The 20,278-nt window shown below is 40.8% G+C and overlaps 1 protein-coding gene across 3 annotated transcripts in view; it reads left to right on the forward strand.

Annotated features, from left to right (window-relative positions):
- Positions 1 to 20,278, forward strand: part of ppfia3 (PTPRF interacting protein alpha 3) — a 403,490-nt gene that overhangs the window by 110,849 nt on the left and 272,363 nt on the right. For all 3 annotated transcript variants that reach the window (XM_039776518.1, XM_039776521.1, XM_039776519.1), the window contains exons 4-6: positions 19,729 to 19,893; positions 19,988 to 20,062; positions 20,192 to 20,251. In XM_039776518.1, coding sequence (XP_039632452.1) covers positions 19,729 to 19,893; positions 19,988 to 20,062; positions 20,192 to 20,251 — 300 coding nt within the window. The remainder of the gene's footprint in view (positions 1 to 19,728; positions 19,894 to 19,987; positions 20,063 to 20,191; positions 20,252 to 20,278) is intronic.

Below are 20,278 nucleotides of genomic sequence, written 5' to 3' on the forward strand. Positions count from 1 at the left end.
GCAGACAGAGGTTTTAACATTCTTCTTTTTAAAAGGTTTAAGAGTGTTAAGAAATTAAAGAGATCTCCACAGTGGATAAAATAAGGAACAACAAAGTCAGGCAGGAAGTGAAGTATTTTAAAATCAAGAGGGGTGAACTAAAATATATGGAGAGTAAAAAAGTGAAAGCTCTAGATTTTCATTTTTCCAAAGTTTTCACATGTTAAGAAGTCAAGAAATTCCTAGCAGTTATAGGGTCATATCAAGGGCATACTTAATGGTTTTGAAAATGTAAAGAAAGAAGTGCTGCTTAAATTAAATAAGATAAAATCAAACAAACATCCTAGAGTACTTAAATAGGTTAGCTGAAGATATACAGTACATGGACATCTGATGCATACTTTTCAAAAATCACTACATAAACATGAAACTCCTGTGGATTGGAAGGTAGTGATCAGACTGACCCAAGTAACTATAAGCTAATAATATTAATATGCCTTAGAGATATGTTAATGTAAGTAATTATCAAGCAAATGATTGAGCATCACATGGCAAGTACAGGCCTATTATTGGATAATCAGCATGGGTTTAGGCAGGGGACACTGTTTTTCATTAATATGAAGGACCTGTATGAGGATGCAACAAAAACATACAATCAATGTTATTTATCTTTATTTTGAGAACGCTTAAGATAAGGTCACATATAAGAAGTTAGGAATGAAACTGAAAGACATGGGAATATGATACGTTAGTGCAGTATGTAGGTAGGTGTACAATTGGCTGAAATGACAAGGGTTAAGGTTTGAAGAATCTTTTCAAAATTAGCTGTTGTTAAAAGTCATGTCGCTTTCTTTGCTGAGGCTGCTCCTTTTTAAATATATTTAAATAATCTGCATAAGAATAAGTATAGGGATCTAAACAGAATACATGACTGGGCAGGTTTGTGGCAGTTAAATTTAATGGAAATAAATGTAAATAATTACACAGAACAAGTAAAAATGTTAGATTTCAATGCAAAATGGAAGGCTTAACACTTGAAAGTATACCTTATGAGCAGAACCTAGGAGTCACATTTGATTCTTTACTGTTTAAATCTAGACAGTGTACAAAAAATAAAAAATATTAATAGGATTTTAGGTTATATACAGTAGCCTGAAATGTGGAGTGCAAGGCAAGGGAGGTTATACCTAATCTACAGTGTATAATGCACAAGCAAGGCCTCATCTGAAGTAGTGTGTTCTGTTTTGGCTTCCATATTACAAAAATGGGCAGTGTTAGAGAAAAAGGAGAGAAAAGCAACTAGGCAGATTTTTGAACTATGAATAGGAACTATTAAGTCAAGTCAAGTCAAGTTGGGGAGCATGCACTGGTACAGCACGTTGCTGCACCCACCACACGATGAAACAGCTCAGGATGTCAGTTGGCAAACCCCCCAGGCAGACATGCGGTTCAGTCCCACCCTCCGCAAATGACCTTCTATCTGCCACAGCAAGGTGTTAAGTGGGTGACCCCTTGGCCTGGTCAGCCACTCTGGTCCCCAACAATGAAGATCCTGTAAGCTGGATCACCCTCAGGGAATCGCCTCACATGGCTGTAGTGCCCTAAATGACGCTTCCTCACAATGCAGGTAATGTGCCTCATTTGGGTCTCAATGAGTAACCGTTCATTTAACACAAAGTCAAACCAGCTGTACCCAAGGATTTTCCGAAGAGACCCAGTACCTAAGGAGTCTAGTCTTTATCTCAGGTCACTGGATAGCATCCATGTCTTCAGGAAGCACCATGACTCTTAAAAACTCAGACCTTCATCCATTTGCATAGATATTGGGAGCACCACACACCCCTTTCCATCGACCTCATGAGCCCCCATGCTCTCTCAATCCATCTACTGACTTCACAGGAAGAGTCACGAGAGACATGAATGTCACTGCCAAGGTAAGTAAACCTCTTGACAAGGTCAAACCCTCAGAATATCCCACAGGGCAGCTCCATCAACTGAGTCGAACCCTTTATGAAAATCCACAAAGGCTGCAAAGAAACTCATCATTTTAAAAATGTTTTCTGGCAAAGTCTAATCTGTCCTTTCTATGCTTGAGGTTTACCAGTGGTTTGCACCTTGTGGTAAACTCTCTGTCTTTATTTTCATGAAGTCTTCTCTTGATTGTAGACTTTGGCAATGATAGTCTACCTCCCAGAGAGTATTCTTGGTTTGGCTACATTTTGTGAAGGGGTTATTATTCACCAAGGACAGAATTCTGCAATCATCCAGAACAGTTGACCTCTGTGGTTTTCCAGACCTTCTGGTGTTGCACAGTTCACAAGTGTGTTCTTTCTTTTTAAGAATGTATGAAATGAATGATTTGACCACTCCTCGTGTTTCTGCTAACTCTCGAAAGTGTTTGTTTTGTTTTTTCTCAGCCTAATGATGGCCTGTTTTTACTTGCATGGATAGTTCTTTGGACCTCATATTAAGAGTTCACAGTAACAGCTTCCAAATGCAAATTTCACAACTGCTCAATAATTAACTAAATAATGAGGGAACTGCTCCCACCTGGCTATGAAACAGCTAGCCAGTCAAATATCCATATACTTTTTGAGCCCCTGGAAATGGAGGGACTATGCAGAAAAATGGCTGTCATTCCAAAATGGCTGATACGATATTTTTGGTAGTAAATGCCTTAAATTAATGCTGAAAGAGTACGCTTCAATGACATAATGATTGCTTTATTTCAAATTAATTGTGGTGGTGTACAGAGCCAAAATTATGAAGACTGTGTCACTGTCCAAATACTTACAGATCTAACTGTATATCCTGTGTATGCACAAAAATGTTGCATAAGCCTGTTTCCACATTCTAATCGCAATGTATAAAAGCTAAACTTGGCGTAAAGTCACGCACATTTACACGGTAGCTCAAACCCTGGGGTACGCAAGTTCTGCGTTCTCATGCTTCAGAAACAGTTTCATCCCAAGAACTATAAATGCACTCAATCAGTCCATCAAGTGCTCCTTGTAGAACTGTCCGTACTTATAAGTACAATCACCTCACTGTAAACTGGCACTACAGTTATAATATTGCACAACCTGAGCCACTTTATAAAGCGCATATTTACATATGATGACAATATCATTTTTAAGATGAAAGGCAGTAAACTATATTTATTATATAATACAGATAAAACTTTAACTTCATTTAAATAATCTATATTGTTAATAATAAAACATGTGAGGACACAGTGTTGCTGCGCTAGTTCACGGATTGTTCCTGCCTCTTGCTGTATGCTTGCTGGGACTGGCGAGACACTGGAAAGATAGAACAATTAAACATATACTATGAAGATATTTCAATGTTCCTTAAAAGTTTTGAAGAATCAGAGCTGATTGTGCGGCGATTGGGTATTTGAAAATAAAAAAGTAAGGACAGGAATTGGGGGTAAGTACGTTTGAAAGAGACAGTACTGCTGCAATAAATTATTTCATTGAAGGTCGCGCACAATCACTACGCTGCCGTGTTCCCAAGTTTAATAATATGCTTTAACTCCTATCATCCTGAATATTATATAACGTATATATCTCAGTATTTTAATTCTTCAGCGAGCTGTAATATCACGAATGTAATGGATTCTGTTGTCCTGTCGGAGGAAGAGAAAGCCCGGAAGCACATAGAGATTCACACACACAGAGCACATAGAAGATCAAATACAAAACAAAGCATTTAACATGCTACTTTATTTACGATAGGATTTGAAAAACTAGTAAATTAAACGATTTTAAGATGAAGTTTATGATATTCTGCTTTAATGACAAAATAAACTACGTGATTAAAGTAGAAATTTCCAGATTAAAGATGACATTTTGTGCTTTTTCCCACTGTGTGCCTATTTTTTTTTCTCTGTACCCTAGAAAGCTTTCATATGACACTCAGTCTGTGGGCTATGACTTGCCTTTTCGCGGCGACTTTGATATCTGACAACTTCTTTTTTATTTCGGGCACTGTGCAACTTTGTGAACTTGAGCTTTCGAGTTTCTCCGACACTCTATGTCCCTCAATCAACTTCCTTTTGTTGTTTATACCACTGTTTAAACCAACAAATAGTATGTTTTTCTTTGCCTCAACTTGGTATTCGCTGATCTTCTTCTATTCCCCCCTCCCCCGTGCTTTTTCCATTGCCTTTTCACAGAACACTAAGCTTAACGGCTATTTATATTGATTTGCATATTCAAAGAGCCGTAATTCTGAGAGGAGGTGGGGTGGGACAGCAGGCGCGTGCACGTGCGTTGCTTTTCATACTGACCGGGATTTATGTAGCAGAAGAACGTGGAAGTGGGCGAACACACAGATTAATGCATCTGGATTTTTTTGTGCGTAAGCACTTTTCTGCTTTTGAGCTTACACCATGTTATAGTGTGAATTCTATGCATGGCGTTGTGCATGAGGCCCCAGGAGACTTTGATCAAAGATAAAGCATCATTTATAATGGCCCCAGTTCTGAATTATCTAGTCATTTGTCTACTTTGTGAATTAGTTCTTATTTTTCCTTGAAAGCTCTCTTCAGCTGAAACTAACTATGAGGCGGAAATTAAGAGTTGCTGGTCATCAAGTTAATACTCAGGGAATGTAAACCTTGACTAGAGGAATATATGGAATCTTGGTAATTTCAATATTTATTCTTTATTATTGTGCTATTATTGATTTCTAAACAGCCATCTCTATTTTTTTTAGTATAATATTGCAATGTCATTTTGTTTCTTGTTTAGATATGGTTTCTGCCACTTAACTATTTTTTGTTCCTTGGCCATAGATATGTTGTTGTTGGTAATAAGCATGTCCCAGCATAGTAGATCTGAAATTTAAATTTATCATATTAAATATATACAGAATACAAGATCTGAATTAAATTCACTGCTCCTAAATAAAGCTGAAATTGTGATCCACTGCACCAGAACTCAGTATTATGTCTCCAGTGCTCAGCCCAGTAAACTGTTAGCATTAAATTTGCAGAGATGCAAAGTGTTTGTGTCCATCCCAGTTATCTATATATATAAAAGGTAAAACCCTCACTGACTCATCAATAATTCTCCGACTTTCCATATAGGTGGGAAGCTGAAATTTTGTATGCTCATTCCTTGCAGTGTACTTACAAAAGTTAGGTATGTTTCATGTCCTATTGCAACGCCCAAGGGTGGGAAACCGGTGTACCTCCTAAACTGTACATATAGATAGGGGAAACCCCTCCTCACTATTTCTGCGACTTCCAATATACATAGGAAGCCCAATTTTCCCATGCTCATCGTTTACATTGTACTTGCAAACATTAAGTATGTTTCATTATGTGCCATGCCCCATAAAGAACTTTTGAAAATAACGTCTTCTTTTTGGTGAATCTCACAATTATGCCGTAAGGAATTTTCGGAACTTACCTCTCCTTTTGGCGGTTTCATTCATTATTTCCATTAACAGACGGTTTATTTCACGGCAGAGACACAAGGGCCGCCCTCGGCCCCCCTTCCTTTTTCTTCACGGCCACTGTCTGTGCACCGACCATGTGGTTGGCTCCCTGCCTATATACATTAACGACATCCTGTGCTCATGTGCCTCTTCACTCGCTTCCTTACTTTTCTCAGCTGTTCGTCATGGTCACTGCTCCCTTCTTCTTTACTCCACTACTTCAAGCCTGTTATTGTTCGCCTTGCTTGACGTCTTCTTGCTGGTGACTCCTGCCTTTTGATTCACTCCACCGCTTCAAGGCTGACATTGTAGGGTTTCCTTGCTTCCTCATGTCTGCCTCCTCATGACTGTTGCCTTTTCTTTTACTCTACCGCTTCAAGGCTGTCATTGTTGGGCTTCCTTACTTGCTCACATAGGTCTTCCTGGTGCTGACTTCTGCTTTTCATTCCCTGCTCCACCGCTTCTCGCCTTCCTTCGTACTTTCTTTCTCAATGGGTGCAAGTTTACCCCGAATAACATGTCTATTCTGGTGATCACTGTCGATCACAATTTCACCGACCCGTACCCAGTGGTTTCCATGCCCCGAGATTGCACCTGCCTCTTACTGCAAACGTCGTTTATAAAGAGATCCTTACATCCTAAAAATGTGCATTTCTCATACATAATATTTACAATCATAAATTAAACTCTTTACAATCATCAGATTCAGTGTCAATACTAACAATAAGCCTACGACAATTACATTGACAATCATGTTACATTATTTTAAAATTTTTTTTCTTTTCTTTTTCATAACTTCTTTAACACACTACTTCTCCACTACGAAGTGCGGGTATTTTGCTGGTTAAAAATAAAATATACATTACTGTTTTATCTTGGTAGAGTAATATATATATTGCTCTACTTTCCCCTATTGAATTATTAATATGTAGCCTTAGAATGCCTAATCTCACTGATTTACCACTGTATATAACTTATCCCCACCTTCCCTTCTATATCTTCAACCTTAGGCAATTAGATGTAGTATAAAGACAAGCAGGAATTAAGTTACACATAAAATAATATATTACTGATAATATTCATAAATAATAACAAAGTACATTTGAATATTGACAACCATACAACCTGATAAAATGGTGATGTGTAATTCAGGTGGCACACAGACTTTTAGTTACTTAAAATGTCTCTAGTTAAGGCATCATTGGTGCTCAGCTTTCAGTCAGATGTCTGTTCAATATGGCTGCTGAGCTGTGCTCTTCATTGTGTTGTCTTCATCATCACAGGTTAGCAAGAGAGATGCTTCTTCATCATATGTTGGTTAGAGAGAGAGAATGTGGTTGAGCAAGCAAATTTATAGGTTTTTTGTCCAACACCTCCAGCCAATCCAGACAGCCATATCTCAGACCAATGGGAGAAATAGTACATTTTACCACCTCTAACCCCCCCAAGACCATGTGTTAAGCTAACCTGTGGGGGATGAGACAAAGACTTTAGCAAAGAAATACTCATCAAACTGGTTTAAGACACATCCCCCCAAATTCTGTCATAAAATTGCAAAGAGACAGTCGTAAAAAAAGCGGGGGTGCAAACATGAATACCTCTCACCACTTGGTTTGCCTAAATTATAAATAAAGACATACAAAATATTCATCAAGTTATATGCAAATTCCCACATCACAACAATTACTAATTCTGTTCTGTTTAGTAACTGATTTTTAATCTCTATTCTGAGCTACTCCCTGGGAACTCTCTTCACCAAGCTTAACTCCTTTATAGATAAATAACACTGTCAGAGTTGGTTCAATGTGCCCCCACAGCTGCTTTCTGCTTTTTGAAGCAGGTGATTGAATCACCTCTGCAAATAATGAACAATGCTATCTGTTCAGCTTAGTTAAACTCTGCGTTATACCCCACCATGATTAAACTCATTTAACAAAAGAGTAAAGATCCCACACATTGTTCTACAGGGTGGTTCAGATGTAATTGTGCAGGTCCAGATCGTCTGGATGACTTTGATTTATGTGGGGACGATTCCAGTTCAGCATGAAGACAATTCTGCATGTCGTCAGTTCTACAACTTCTCAATGATCTGGGATTTTTCGGGTGATTTTCTATGTAATAAACTTAATAAGTTATAGCGTAATGAAAATTGCATAATTAGATCTGGACTACCCTATAATTGATATGCTATTTCATTGAAGAATTCTGATGCAAAATTGCTGACATACATTTTGTCACCAGTAAAACAACCATACCTTGGAATAACAGAGTTGGCATAAAAAAGGAAAAAATATCTCTGTTTCTCTCTCCCCCTCTCTTGCCTTACTTCATGCCTCCATATCCTCCCCTATTTTGCCTTCCCAATCAAGTGCAAGGTGAAGCACTTCAGAATTCCTATGCTTTCACATACCAGTAAGCATTGCGTCGACAACAAACAATCCTACCAACAACAGTAGAATAACAGTTTCCTAATAGTAACAGTAAGTTTCCTAACAGACACACAGTAGACATCGCCACAAAACAATCCTAATTCATAACAGAAAATAGCTTTTTTTTTAAATTTTGTTTATTGACCCTGAATTTTTACTTGCATTACTGGCTTTGATGAAAGCTCTGTTTGACTTTGTTTGACGTTGACCTGTTCCTTGACTACACATATCCTAATCATTTCATGTTTTTTCTGGTACTGTCTCTAGTGAGTCAGCAGAAAAGCTCAGATTGTCACGATGAGTGACCCGGAGATAAACTGTATTTTTCATGATGTTTGTGAATTACAGGGGGTTGTGAAAGACCTCCTTGATTGTATGACAGAAATTGTGTCTGATCTGTAAGAACATATGTTTGAAGTTATTGTGTCACTATCATTTAAATTACATACAGTTAAGGAAGACTATAGGAAGTTTAAATAAACATGAGATTACATAATAAACAGTTGTACACAACAGATAACACAGAGAAAGTTGTTTTTCAGATATGGAGACTCTAAAAATTTTTTGTGTAGCTACCCCTATAAAGGGAATAATCTGGTGATTTCAACTTACCTGAAAGTTGATAGGTGGGTCTTAGTAGCTAGAATTTGTGGTAGAATTTGGCATTAATTTCCACATTTGTAAATGTTAAACAAGTCTTTGCACAAAATGATTCAGGAGCTTCAGAAAGTTTAATAGTACAGCTCTAGTTATTAAATTTAAATTATCTATCTTTGAAACATAAGCCAAAAGTACTTTCTATAGCTGGGAAAATGATAAACTCTGGTTTTCTAGAGCAAATCACTTCTCCAACAATGGTACAAATTGGGGTTTTACATGAAGAAAAAAATACTTTTTTTCTTATTCAATCTTCTATTCTTCAAATTATTTTTGGTCTGCTTTGACTTCAAAGACATGATCCAATGGCTGACTGCAAATGTAAAGAGTTAATACAATGGAGTTGTTTTCATAAAAGTATTTAGTAAAGACATGTCTCTTTAGTTACCACTGCATCAAAAATATGCAAAAGAAGTATGGTACTTCCAGATGCACTCTTACTCAAAGCAAAAATTTGCACTTTGTCAAAACCAATAGAAGAAGTCATATATACAGGAGAATTTAACTAAAGGATTTATTGAACCATCTTAATAGTCCTATCAGAGTTTTTTTTTTTTTGAGTAGAAATGTAAGACAAAGAGCTTCGACCTTATATTGATTATTAAGAGTTAAACAGAGTCACCATTAAGAATAATGTTTCCACTTCCTTTTATTTTGCCTTTACTTTATTAGGTTACAGGGTCAACTGTCTTCATAAAATAAGATCTTTGCAGAAAGTATAAGCATAAGGAAGTATTTGCATAAGGGACAGGGATTATTGGAGGACTGCTTTTAACACTGCGAGTGGGCATTATGAATACATGGTCATACTGCATGGTTTAGACAATGGATTTCAATCCTTTGTTAACCATATTTTTATAGATGTGTTGAGACATTATATTTTAGTATACAGTATATTAATGACATCATTATTTTTTCAAAAAACTTAGAAATGCATAGGGAATATGTGAAAGAAGTCCTAAAACATTTTTATTAAATTAGAAAAGTGTGATTTTCACAAGGATGTTTATTTTCTAAGGTAAAGAAATCACATGCAAATGTCTGCCAATGGACAAATCGAAAGTACAAGCTATAATTAAATTGAAAAGTTCTGGACAATGTAAAACAAGTGGAACTTTTTGTCAGTTTCAGAAATTACTACAATTTATATAAAATAACATTAGTTCAGGGATATTACCCATCACTCATTTAATCAAGGAAATTTATAATACGTTCATTTGGATTACTGAATCTCAAGCAGCATTTAAGAAGTTAAAACAATTATTAACAAGTACAAGTACCAGATGCCTCATTGCAATTTATTATGGAAGTTGACACATGTAGTTTTGGGGTTGATGTAGTTCTTTCAGAAAAAAAATTCTGGATAGAGATTTAATCCATTACAATTCCCATTTCACAAATGTATTTTGGAAACATTTTTGTGAATGTCTGGGTTGTATTGTCAACTTAAAATGTAAAGAAAATGGACAAACATAACATTAATAGAAATTTAGAAAACATTTCTTCATTGTTTAATTGACTACAACCAAGATCCTTGGAGTGACTTGGTTTGGCTGGCAGAATTGGCCAGAAATGTTTTGACGCACTGGGCAATAAACATGCTACTGTTCAAGTTTCAGCAGATGTCTTCTAAAATACCTTCCTGTTCAACTTTTATCCCTAATTTGAGATTATTTCTGTCGAACAGTTTACAGACCACAAAAAAACAATGCCCCTGCCTTTAAAATTGGGCAGAGGATGTGTTTTACCTAATAAGGCATCCATTTGAGGGTTCCCTGTTGCAAACTGTGTTTTATTAGATTTTATTTAATTTTCAGGATGGTAGGTCCACTATCCTAGCCCGTATTTTAAGAATAAATCAGTGCTTGTTCCTGTTCATTTGGATAGTACTAATGACTTTGAATTCAAGTCTATTCTTGATTCTCACCATTGAGTGACCACCGTGGAGTACTTAGTGCTTCTATGACCTGAAGGATTATTCTTGGGTCCATTTTTCAGATCTGCAGGCTTTGGCTTTACCATCTCATTTTCGTTCTTATCATCTGAACAAATCTAATGGATGCATTCAGAGACTGTGTCCTTAGGGTCCTGTTATGGTCTTTGGAAAAATTATACATTTTTCTTATAGCTCTAAATGGAACTACTAGTTAATTGTGTATGGAATATGGAGTTACACAATTTGACTGTATCTTACTTTATTATTACATTTTATTGTGATGATATCACCATTTTAGGCTATTATTATGAGTGTCTCCATTCCCCTCCTTCCCAGAATTCCCCATACACTCACTTGTGACATCATCTGGGAAATGGGATAGTATTCGAGCTTGACAGATTACTCTAACATCACAATTGGAAAAACTTTATTTTCTTGTCTTTCAGGCTAATAAATCTTTTGCTTTTGTTTTATGGCCCCAATTTTTTCAATGACTGCTGGTTTTGACTTTGTCACAATTCCTTGACTTCTCATATCCCACTCATTTCTCACTTTTTCTATTACTGTCTCTAGGGAGTCCAGATAAAGGCAAACTTATAGGCTAATTAAACCAGGCCATAAATTAAAATATATAAACAAAGTCAATGTTGAAAACAAAAAATAAGAAAAATAACCATTTAAAAAGTTGAAACAAAAATGCAATTTCAAAATACAACATCTTAAGGAAAGCCAATGAACTGGTCTGTTTATAGTTCAGGTGTTCAGTGGATAACACTGTGTGGTAACATAACACTTTGCCTCTACATATCGATCTCACAGATATATTGAGATTCTGCCTGTGTAAGCTTCATCTTTGCCCATGGTCTGGATGATTCATCACCATGAATTTGTGGACATTGGACTTTTGCTGTGTGCTTTTAAGTTTGGATTGTATAGGTGTAGGTAGTGACACCTCACACAACTGTTCATTCAATAAATCTATGTTTTTCTGTCATGCCTCCATGTGCGGTTGATACGCAATGATGCTTATAGAGCTGTGCAGTTACAAAATTTATATCACGTACACCATAGCAGATCCCCACTGCAGTGCAAATATATTAAACATAAATGGGCATTTAGAATGTAAGGTAATCATCTAGTGATCATCTTCATTTACCTTAAGTCTTTCTCTCTGATGCTCTGATACTGCATATATATATAAACAGTTTATATGTATATGCATTGTCACACATGTGCGCATGGGAGGCAGCTAAAGGGCTTGAATGAGGGCAATTGCAAATCAGACCAGGATGTGGCAGAGTGCACTGATTCATTTTTTTGTTTTCCTGCAGACCATCCATCCATCTATATATCCTCTTCCGCTTATCCGAGGTCGGGTTGCGGGGGCAGCAACTTAAGCCCAGACATCCCTTTCCCCGGCCACTTCTTCCAGCTCTTCCGGGAGAATCCCAAGGCGTTCCCAGGCCAGCCGGGAGACATAATCCCTCCAGCGTGTCCTGGGTCTTCCCCAGGGCCTCCTCCCGGTTGGACGTGCCCGGAACACCTCACCAGGGAGGCGTCCAGGAGGCATCCTGATCAGATGCCCGAGCCACCTCATCTGACTCCTCTCGATGCGGAGGAGCAGTGGCTCTACTCTGAGCCCTTCCTGGATGACTGAGCTTCTCACCCTATCTTTAAGGGAAAGCCCAGACACCCTGCGAAGCAAACTCATTTCAGCCGCTTGTATTTGCGATCTTGTTCTTTCGGTCACTACCCATAGCTCATGACCATAGGTGAGGGTAGGAACGTAGATCGACTGGTAAATTGAGAGCTTTGCCTTACGGCTCAGCTCCTTTTTCACCACAACAGACCGATGCAGAGCCCGCATCACTGTGGACGCTGCACCGATCCGCCTGTCGATCTCACGCTCCATTCTTCCCTCACTCGTGAACAAGACCCGAGATACTTAAACTCCTCCACTTGGGGCAGGATCTCTCCCCCAACCCTGAGAGGGCACTCCACCCTGTGAGCTGGAGGGCTGATCGCACCCCAAATAGATACAGACGCCCCTGGGAAAACCACAAACCCTGAAACACTGACTACCACCCTCACATTGCTCCTTATCCTTGCACTATAACGCGTAATACAAGCCTCGCGGTACTCCGCCGACTTATAAGCCTTGCGCAGCTTTTGGAATTGATTGTTTGCTTTTATCTCTCTGCTCCTAGCGGAACTGTCATCTCTGACTTGTCATGGAGCACGTTTAAGCTCATGTGTTTGCGGTGTTTGAATAAAAATCCTTCTTGTTTCTACGACCTCTTGTGTCTCTGTGCAAATCTGTGTCCCAAGCGTGACAACCCTTTTCTGGCTGAGGACCATGGTCTCGGATTTGGAGGTGCTGATTCTCATCCCAGCCGCTTCACACTCAGCTGCGAACCGATCCAGAGAGAGCTGAAGATCACGGCCTGATGAAGCAAACAGGACAACATCATCTGCAAAAGCAGTGACCCAATCCTGAGTCCACCAAACCGACCCCTTCAACACCCTGGCTGCGCCGAGAAATTCTGTCCATAAAAGTTCTGAACAGAATTGGTGACAAAGGGCAGCCCTTGCGGAGTCCAACTCTCACTGGGAATAGGCTTGACTTACTGCCGGCAATGCGGACCAAGCTCTGATACCAGTTGTACAGGGACCTAACATCCATTATCAGGGGGTCCGGTACCCCACCACCCACAGGATTCCCGAGGGACACGGTCAACGCCTTTTCCAAGTCCACAAAACACATGTAGACTGGTTGGGCAAACTCCCATGCACCCTCCAGGATTCTGCTAAGGGTGTAGAGCTGGTCCACTGTTCCGCGACCAGGACGAAAACCACACTGTTCCTCCTGAATCCGAGGTTCGACTATCTGACGGACCCTCCTCTCCAGAACCCCTGAATAGACTTTTCCAGGGAGGCTGAGGAATGTGATCCCTCTGTAGTTGGAACACACCCTCCGGCCCCCCTTTTTAAAGAGGGGGACCACCACCCCGGTCTGCCAATCCAGAGGCACTGTCCCCGATGTCCATGCAATGTTGCAGAGACGTGTCAACCAAGACAGTCCTACAACATCCAGAGCCTTGAGGAACTCCGGGCATATCTCATCCACCCCGGGCCCTGCCACCAAGGAGTTTTTTGACCACCTCGGTGACTTCAGTCCCAGAGATGGGAGAGCCCACCTCAGAGTCCCCAGGCTCTGCTTCCTCATTGGAAGGCATGTTAGAGGGATTGAGGAGGTCTTCGAAGTACTCCCCACCGACCCACAACATCCCGAGTCGAGGTCAGCAGCGCACCATCCCCACCATATACGGTGTTGACACTGCACTGCTTCCCCCTCCTGAGATGCCGCACGGTGGACCAGAATCTCCTCGAAGCCGTCCGAAAATCGTTCTACATGGCCTCTCCAAACTCCTCCCATGCCTGAGTTTTTGCCTCAGCAACAACCGAAGCCGCATTCCGGTACCTATCAGCTGCCTCCAGAGACCCACAGGACAAAAAGGTCCTATAGGACTCCTTCTTCAGCTTGACGGCATCCCTCAGCCGGTGTCCACCAACGGGTTCAGGATTGTCGCCACGACAGGCACCGACCACCTTGCGGCCACAGCTCCGGTCAGCCGCCTCAACAATAGAGGCACGGAACATGGCCCATTCGGACTCAATGTCCACCATCTCCTTCGGGACGTGGTTGAAGTTCTGCCGGAGGTTGGAGTTGAAGCTACTTCTGACAGGGGACTCTGCCAGCCGTTCCCAGCAGACCCTCACAACACGTTTGGGCCTACCAGGTCTGACCGGCATCTTCCCCCACCATCGAAGCCAACTCACCACCAGGTGGTGATCAGTTGACAGCTCCGCCTCTCTTTCACCCGAAAGTGTCCAAGACATATGGCCGCAAGTCCAACGACACGACCACAAAGTCGATCATCGACCTGAGGCCTAGGGTGTCCTGGTGCCAAGTGCACATATGAACACCCTTATGCTTGAACATGGTGTTCGTTATGGATGAGCACAGAAGTCCAATAACAAAACACTGCTTGGGTTCAGATCGGGGGGCCATTCCTCCCAATCACGCCTTTCCAGGTCTCACTGTCTTTGCCCACATGAGCATTGAAGTCTCCCAGCAAAACAAGGGAACCCCCAGAAGGTATGCCCTCTAGCACCCCCTCCAGAGACTCCAAAAAGGGTGGATACTCCAAACTTCTGTTCGTTGCATACGCACAAACAACAGTCAGGACCCTTCCCCCCACCCGAAGGCGGAGGGAGGCAATAAGTATGCCCACACCTGCTCGGCGCCTCTCACCGGGGCAACTCCGGAGTGGTAGAGAGTCCAGCCCCTCTCAAGGAGATTGGTTCCAGAGTCCAAGCTGTGCGTCGAGGTGAGTCCGACTATATCTAGCTGGAACCTCTTGACGTCGCGCACTAGCTCAGGCTCCTTCCCTTTCAGAGAGGTGACATTCCACATCCCAAGAGCCAGTTTCTGTAGCTGAGGATCAGACCGCCAAGGTCCCCGCCTTCAGCCACCACCCAACTCACACTGCACCCGACCTCTTTGGCCCTTCCCATAGGTGGTGAGCCCATGGGAAGGAGGACCCACGTTACCTCTTCAGGCAGTGCCTGGCCGAGCCCTATGGGTGCAGGCCCGGCCACCAGGCACTTGCCATCGAGCCCCACCTCCAGGCTTGGCTCCAGAGGGGGGCCCCAGTGACCCGCATCCGGGTAAGGGAAAACGTTGTCCAAGGTTTTTATTCTTCAGGTTTGTTGAACCGCTCTTTGTCTCATCCCTCACCTATGACCAGTTTGCCATGGGTGGCCCTACCAGGGGCATAAAGCCCCGGACAACATACAGTAGCTCCTAGGATCATTGGGACAAGCAAACCCCTCCACCACGATAAGGTGACGGTTCAAGGAGAGGTTCCTGCAGACCATTCATGGGAAATTCCTGCTGGCCCTGTTGATGACACTTTCGGGTCCAAACCTATGAATGGCCTCCTTGATGTCATGTCTGGGCCCGAGCCTATGGTTGAAGACCCTTCCAGTCGCCGGCCCCTTTGACGTCACTTCCATATTATAAAAGCATCTGCCTTTCCCCTTTTCCCTCAGTTCTGTTTTGGACTCTGATTTGTGCACACCAATGCTACCATTTGTTTGCAATTTTGCAGCCAGGAAAACAATATATGGGTGGCTGCCCCAAACCTTGCTACGACTTGTGTTCAAGTCTGTGACAGTATATGTATTTATGTAAATATATATACAGTATATATATATATATATATATATATATATATATATATATATATATATATATATATATATATATATATATATGTATGTTGTCACACACGTGCGCATGGGAGGCAGCTAAAGGGCTTGAGTGACGGCAGTTCTGGGACAGGCCGGGCTGTGGCAGAGTGCACTGACTCTTTTTCTCACTTCCCTGTAGACCATCCCTGGGAGACTCCACCTGGCTCTCGTGACATCACTTCCGGGACCGAACCAATGGAGACAGAACTAACCGGCGCTGGCCCCTGATGTCACGCCGGCCTGATCCAATGAGTGACTAACACGTGCCGATTCCCATGACCTCACTTCCTGTCTTCCCCTTTAAAAGCCTGCCCTTTTTCCCCTTTCCCGGAGTCTTGTCTTGGACTCGTTATATGCACATCAGTGCTGTATTTCTATTAAAAGAACAATTTTGCAGCCAGGTTTCGAGATTATACGGGTGGCTGCCCCAAACCTTTCTTTGAGTATGTCTCAGCTTTGTGACAATGTATATACAGTATTGTCACAAGAACAACACAAAACCATCATAAAGGTTTGGGGCAGCCACCCATATAATGTGTCTTGGCTGCAAAAGTTAACTGAAATAATTATGAAATAATTCACAAGACTGAGACCAAAACAGAACTGATGATGTGGAGGCAAGATGGAGGCTTTAAAGCCCAGGCAGAAAGTGATGTCAGCGGGACCATAAGTGACATCGTAAAATAGGACCGGACCTGGAAGTGCTGTCTTTGGGACCAAAAGTGACATCATCGGATGGATCAGAACCAGATGTGGTGTTATTAAAGGCGCCGGAACCATGTAGGATTTCCTGAGAAAGGTCTGCAAGGGATTGAGAAAAATAATTAGTGCACCTTGCCACCACTTGGTCTGGCGTAGAGTTACTATTACTTAGGCCCTTTAGCTGTCTCCTTCTTGCTCGTGTGTGACAATATATATTTAGTGAAGAAATAAGAGGACAAACAAACAGATTAAAGGTTGGGGATCTGTCCCTGTATAATGTCAGTGGTCCAGATAGTCAAGAGCAATTGTCATAGAATGTTTAAATCAAAACAGTCGACACCAAAACAATTTGCATCTGAGCTTTTATGTAGACATGGCCAGAAGTATAACAAACACAGGAAATGAGGTGATGTGGAGAGTAAGTGACTCAGGTGATGTCATCATTGGTAGCTGGAGGTAAAGGCACTGGAAAAGGACCGAAAATTAAGTCACACCAGGAGAACTGAGCCAAGAGATTGAATACCCGAGAAAGGGCATGAGCGTTAGCCTGGAGTGCCTCAGCGATAAACGACATTGACCCTATAATGCTGCAGGTCCAAAAACCACCTGGTGACCCAAGGGTTCCACTCCTTACGTACACTGGAGAGTGGAATGGTCCGTGATCAGGGTGAATTCTCGACCCAAGAGGTAGTACCACAGCTGGGTCACTGCCCATTTAATCACCAGGGCTTCTAGTTCTACTGCCGCATATCTGGTCTCCCAGTCAAGCAGTTTCTGGCTCAGTTACACCATGGAGTGTTCAGCACCATTGATGCTCTGGCTCAGCATGGCACACAGAACTGTGTCTGAAGCATCAGTTTGGAGAATAAAATGAGAAGTTAGGAAGTACAGGCCTTTTTTAAGTCACAAAATTCAAGTATTGTTTTCTCATCCCATACCACATTGATAGGTGCCATTTTCTTTGTAAGGCTAATCAAGAGTGAAGCTCTTTCTGAAAAACGAGAAAAATCCAAGAAAATACTGTAACTGTCGATTGGTTGTCGGACTGAGCCAGTTCAGCATGGCATCAACTTTGGAACACTGTGGGCTAACCATCCTCATGCCCAACAGATAGCCTAAATATTTGGCCTCATTTAACCCAAAGAAACACTCTCTGAATATTTAAAATACTGAGATGTATACGTGATATCATTTTCATGATGATAGGAGTTAAAGTATGTTATTAAACATGGGAACACGGTGGCGCAGTGATTGTGCGCAACCTTCAATGAAATAATTTGTTGCAGCAGTACTGTTCTCTTTCAAACGTACTAACCCCCAGTTCCTGTCCTTACTTTTCTATCTCTAAATACCCAGTTGCCACACAATCAGCTCTGTAATAGACGTTAAGCCATCTGTAAGCTTAGAACACCGATTTTTCAAAACTTTTAAGGAACATTGAAATATCTTCATAGTACATGTTTAATTATTCTGTTTCCAGTGTCATGCCATTCCCAGTAAGCATACAGCACGAGGCAGGAACAATCCATTAACAAGCGCAGCGACACTGTGTCCTCACATGCTTAATTATTAACAATATAGATTATTTAAATTAAGTTAGTTATATAATTAACATATTTTGCTGCATTTCATCTTAAAAATGATATTGTCATCGTATGTAAATATGTGCTTTATAAAGTCTCTCAGGTTGTGCAAAATTATAACTGTAGTGCTGTATACTGATAATTCTCTTTCCGATCAGCTTCTGTAGAGCTGTGATTCACACTCAGATACAGTGATATAAATACTCCAAGTGGTGCAGTGAGAGTAGTATGGAAAAAGATGATTCGAAGTGGGATCTGGGGTGCAGTGAGAGTAACAACACTAAAGCAGTTATGGTATTTGGAATAATTTGACCATTCTGTGGACCATTATATTGTTACAGTTTTAATACAATCAGATGTATTAAACTAATAAACAATATGCGGTTAATTTCAGTGTATTTATAAAGCCACGTTATGGATGTGGATCTAAAAAAGAAAGGATAACCACACAGGAACAGTAGCACTGCTTTGATGCTGGGTGCCGCAGTCTGCAAAACCGAGCAGAGAACTTTACGTATGCCAGGGTATGAGCTACCATGGAAATGTGTGTGGCTATACGCCAAGTTTAGGTTTTGTATATCGCGATTTGAATGTGGAAACGTTCTTGCGAAACATTTTTGTGTGTACGCACCATTTATACATAAGGCCCCTGGTTCGTAAGGACCTCCTTCGGGATTCACACTCTCAAAAAAAGCCCTACAAGTTCCTGTGCGATATTCTTTGAATTAGCCGTGCGCAAGGGAATAGCTTGGCCTTTTGCTGAGGGTTCCAGGGGTCCAACGAGAGCAACACTGATTCTCTCAAAGAGAATATAAATTAAAGGCAGAGGAATAAGAGGAGCATGGTCCCCATGAGGTATGTGACAGAGTTAATATTTGTTTAGTTTACTTTGCAGTGGTGAATCCTTTAAAACACTACCACGATACTTTATAGGCTTTGTAATTATATGGGTTTCAAGTACTATGTAAGTGTAAGGAGCTTTTCTTAAAGTGTTGACAAAAATTGCTGTTATTTTTTTACTGTTGATTTTAAAATGTTACACAGGCAAGCTGGAGATAAAGAAAGACAAGGTCTAAACAGGCAGTAGACAGTACATGAATTGGCACAAAAAACAATACTTGAAAAAAGAAATGGAATGTGAGATGTTATGGAATTAGACAAAACATTGGAACTCGTGAAAAATGCAGAATACAAAGATTGAGTGCCATGTTTAAAAATAAAATGACTAGTCAGTAGTATATTTAATTAATAAAGATGTGTGCAAGTGAACTAGAGATTTCTGTTGTTAACATATAAGGGATAATGATGACTGGAAAATAAGTGAGACTGGGTTAGAATTAGTATTAAATCAAGAACACATAGTAGAGTCATAACAAGAATGTTTCAGATAACACATGAAATTGGGCAAGTGGGCCCCAACTGGATGTGGCAATTCCAGAGGTCTTGCATAATACTGATCTGAATGTTTGTATTTCTGGTCCTGCATGTGCACTTTGGGCTGAATTAGTCTTCTCAATATTTATCACCTCATGGGAGGCAATTGACTAATGGTTGAAGAAGGTTGGGTTTGTAACAGGTGCCAGTTTTATCTATAATGTAAAAATATCTTTATTTCATTAATTTTATTGCAGTCCCTGCCTATAACACTCTTCCTTGGTATGTTTCCACTTACAAACAGCTCCTGCTGGAACACCTGGAGTGTTTGGTATCACGACATGAGCGCTCATTGAGGATGACTGTGGTGAAGCGGCAAGCTCAGTCTCCAGCTGGAGTGTCCAGTGAGGTTGAGGTTCTAAAAGCTTTAAAATCTCTCTTTGAGCATCACAAAGCATTGGATGAAAAGGTAAGGCTGAAAGAAAAGCACTTTTTACGAGAATCTCCATCTCCATTCAATCAACTTCTGTTAAACTTTGTTTATTTGTGGTGTTGTGCTAAAGGTACGTGAACGGTTGCGAGTGGCTTTAGAACGGGTATCAGTCCTTGAAGAGGAGCTTTGTTCTTCATCAAAAGAGGTATACCATGTTGTTGTATGGTAATGTTTCATATAATAATACATAACTATTTGCTGAAAATGTTATTTAGTTGCAGTATAAAGTTGCTTTGAAGAAACTGGTTCACATTTACTTCCAATATTATACCAGATACTCTCACTGAGAGAACAGATTAAGAGGAAGCAACAGGGTTTGGACAATGGCAAAGAGGTAAGAGAAGTTTGTAATATTTAACCC

The sequence above is a fragment of the Polypterus senegalus genome, chromosome 13 (assembly GCF_016835505.1).
Source record: "Polypterus senegalus isolate Bchr_013 chromosome 13, ASM1683550v1, whole genome shotgun sequence".
In the NCBI taxonomy this organism is placed as follows: domain Eukaryota; kingdom Metazoa; phylum Chordata; class Cladistia; order Polypteriformes; family Polypteridae; genus Polypterus; species Polypterus senegalus.